The 3,283-nt window shown below is 60.0% G+C and overlaps 1 protein-coding gene across 1 annotated transcript in view; it reads right to left on the reverse strand.

Annotated features, from left to right (window-relative positions):
- Positions 1–2,888, reverse strand: part of LOC113206759 (metabotropic glutamate receptor 1-like) — a 21,095-nt gene extending 18,207 nt beyond the window's left edge. Inside the window, exons 1-2 of the mRNA XM_052270455.1 lie at positions 2,826–2,888; positions 1,835–1,979 (exon numbers count right to left, since the gene is read on the reverse strand). Of these exons, the coding sequence (XP_052126415.1) occupies positions 1,835–1,979; positions 2,826–2,888 (208 nt within the window). The remainder of the gene's footprint in view (positions 1–1,834; positions 1,980–2,825) is intronic.
- Between the last annotated feature and the right edge of the window lie 395 nt (positions 2,889–3,283).

A 3,283-nucleotide genomic window follows, 5' to 3' on the forward strand; every position in this document is an offset into this window, starting at 1 on the left:
GGAAAGGGTGGAGAGAGGGAGGGGGCGGGAGAGAGGGAGTGGACGGCGGGATCGCTTGCGTGGGGATGAAGCGGGGATAGCGGGGGTAGAATTAAAGGTCGAACTTTAGCGACCCTAATGCGAGACGGGGACGGCGCGAGGGGGGCGGCCGCTGATGAGGCGCGGGGGGCTGGATACAGCGAGCGGGCGCGCGCGCTCCAGCGACTCTCTGCCACCACCCGGCCGCCGCTGCTCTCCCTCTTGGCAGTTACACACCCTACTCCCCCCTCCCCCTACTTCCGGCTACCCCCCAGTTCCCAGCTCACGCGACAGCGCGTCCACACCACTCGTGTTCGCAATTACTTACACTTTTGCCATTTTTCCTCCCTAAAGCCCCCCCCCTCCCCCCTCCTCGCGGTCTCCTATATAAGCCGCGCGCGCCACTTGCAGCGCGAGGAGGGCGGGTGTCACAAGTGATTAGAGCCGCGACCTTGACCGTGACCTTGACCCACAGCTCGCAGTAATTACAGCGCGAGTGAGTGCGCTCGATAAGAGTGACGGCCGCCCCGCCCGGAGGCATCGTGACCGTATAGGAGGGCGCAACGCAAAGAGCGCGTTGGGATTTTTCTTTTTCTTTTTTGAATATTTTTTTTGGGCCAGTGTATGTGTGTTGTTAAAGTCTTTTTGCTGTCTACTATTTTATGGCGCGGGAACCGCGCACACATGTCGGAGAGGCTCGCGCGCGCGAAACAACAGCAGGGATGCACGAGAAGGAGCCTGAGGTTGGCAGCGACGGGAGCGCATAGCAGGGGCGGCGGGGGCCGCCCGAGAGGTCGACGACTCAAACTTTAGAAGGGTACATACAGGAGTACACTCGCCGTTCACTCGGCGTACAATAGGAGTACACTAGGAGTACACTAGAAGTACATCCGGTTACATCAAGTGTACACCCGGAGTACGCGGAGTGGAGTAGTGTTGTCAGCCCGGGACGCAGGAGTAACCTAGTAGGCACCGCGGGGCACACGGCCCACGAGTGCGCGGCTTTGTGGCGCCTAATAGCGCCTCGGCGCAGTGCGGGCACCGGGCTAATCTTCAACGCTAACCTCGTCATCGGAACGGCTGTGGTATAAATATAAACCCGCCACGAGCGGAAGTACCACGCGGCAGGGCGCACCCAGGGCGGGGCGGGGAGGACCGTGCCGCAGGGCGGGCTGCAGACGGCGCCGGCCTGGTGGGCGGGCACCGGGGTCTCTTACGCCACGGCCACGCCCTACAGGCTACCCTTTTTGGGGGGGCGAAAGGCCGCAAGTGCATTTCACGGCGATTGAAAATGATTTCGCAGCGGCCGAAACCAGGGAGCCAGTTATTCATGAGATTGGCGTCGATCCTGACATCCGGGGGGCACCTCACTCACTTCCGGCAGCCCCATCGCCGATGTGTAAGGGCGTCTTGTCGTTCGTCAAGGCGGAGGCGCGCGGCTTTTGAAGGGAATATTACTTGGCAAGTTTATGTAAATTTGCGAGCGACCGCACGGGGAGCGAAACTTTCGGTCATTCGCAGTGCGGCGACGCAGGAAGGGGGGGGGGGAGTGGAGCAGAGCCTTAACAAAAGATGATAACTCGAGGGGGTGGAAGTAAAAGGCGAGAGGTGCAGCGGCGCCGGCTCCAAAAGAGTTCATAATGGGTTTGTATTCCATACAAATCTCTGTCCCGACTCGACCGGCGCCGAGAGACCACCGCCCTCTCAGAGCATATTATGGTAATACCTTTCAAGATGAGAGGTCGCGGGGAGGGTCGGGAGGGGAGGAGCGGTGTATCACAGCGTTTAGCGAAGACGAGCCGTCCTGCTCACTCACCCCTGGCCCGTGACTTGGTCAGCAGCTTCTGCACTATCTCGTCGTAGGCCTTGTCGCCGGCCACGCCAGAATCCTTGACCAGCTTCTCCTTGACGGCGATGCACACGTTCCGCTCCTTGAGCAGGTCCTCCAGCTCCTCAAACGCCTGCGGGAAAAGAAGCGCATGAGAGCCACATGAAGCAGAAATATTTCACACATACAACGCTGCAGGGAGGGTAGCATACGCAGTGAGAGGAGAGCGTGGGAAATCAGACCGAAATGTTATAAATGTGCCTCGACGGCGTGTTTTGAGGGCGGGCGCGTCCCTCCCGACCCAACACCGTCGAGTTCCCCGCAATGGGGTGGCGAATGGCCACTGCGTCTGAGAATCGACTGCCGGGCTAGTCCGTCCGGTCCATTTCTGGGAAGGCGGGCTCGGGAAGCAGGGCCTGGCGAGGCGTGGCACCCGTCGGGAATATATCGACTCTTCCCGAGTCTTTCCTCTCTTTCGTTTCTCCTCCGGCTGAATCGGTAAGTTGCGCGCAAATTTACGCCCACCCCCGCATTCCCAGAACCCACCACCACGACCAACACCTCGCATTTCAATAGGCGGCAACGGCTTAAAAACGCAGCCGTGCGGGGTGCGGGTGAGCGGTCCAGTTCAGCCGCGGGCGGCCGAGGGCGGCCGGGCGCGTCCACATGCAGACCGCGCACATGCCTTATGTATGAGCTTCAATCGGATTCGTTGCGGCGCGGCGGGCGCGGCTGGGGGCCGCCACCCCACCCCAGGCACCTGCACGGCCCGGCTCGGGATCGGGCCTGGGCGGGGTGGAGATTTGAGATCCGGTGTGAGAGGTGTGGGCCGATACCGGTTAAAGATACGCGGTACACCTGTTTCAGAACAGATGCCACCGTGTTGCAGCAGCTCTGCCACAAGTTACGCTCACGTGGAAATTTTGATGTGCCATGGAATTGCAATTCGAATTTTTAATTTCAGTTGTTGTTAACTTACGATTATATTTTTCGCAGTGTTAAGGATGTCAAGGGTCACTATTTGAGAAAATGGGAAGCCCATGATATTTTTTACCCCAGTGTACAATCACCACGAGGTGCCTCTGAACACTCCAATGGTGATTGGGAACCTCACACGGGGACTCTTACTATTTGTGCCCCTCCGAGGGTAGCGGTACCTGAACGGTCGCTGACGCTGTGAGGTGCGATGATGGCAGCGGGCCACAAAGCCAGCAGAGCGGCCACCCTGCGGCAGGCTGCGGCGGGGCGACAACGACCGGCCGGACCCGGCCGAAAGGACAGTCCGGCTCACCGCACCATTCTGTTGCAGAACCGCCACCACCCCCACCGCCTCGCAGAGAGGATGGCACACCAAGTCCCCCAAGCCCGACTCTCGGTTACACTGCGCGGCGAGGGGGTGGTCGTGGGGCTTAAGAAATTGGGGGTTAAATGAGGGGG

The sequence above is a fragment of the Frankliniella occidentalis genome, unplaced genomic scaffold (genome assembly GCF_000697945.3).
Source record: "Frankliniella occidentalis isolate FOCC.00 unplaced genomic scaffold, Focc_3.1 Scaffold124, whole genome shotgun sequence".
Lineage (NCBI taxonomy): Eukaryota > Metazoa > Arthropoda > Insecta > Thysanoptera > Thripidae > Frankliniella > Frankliniella occidentalis.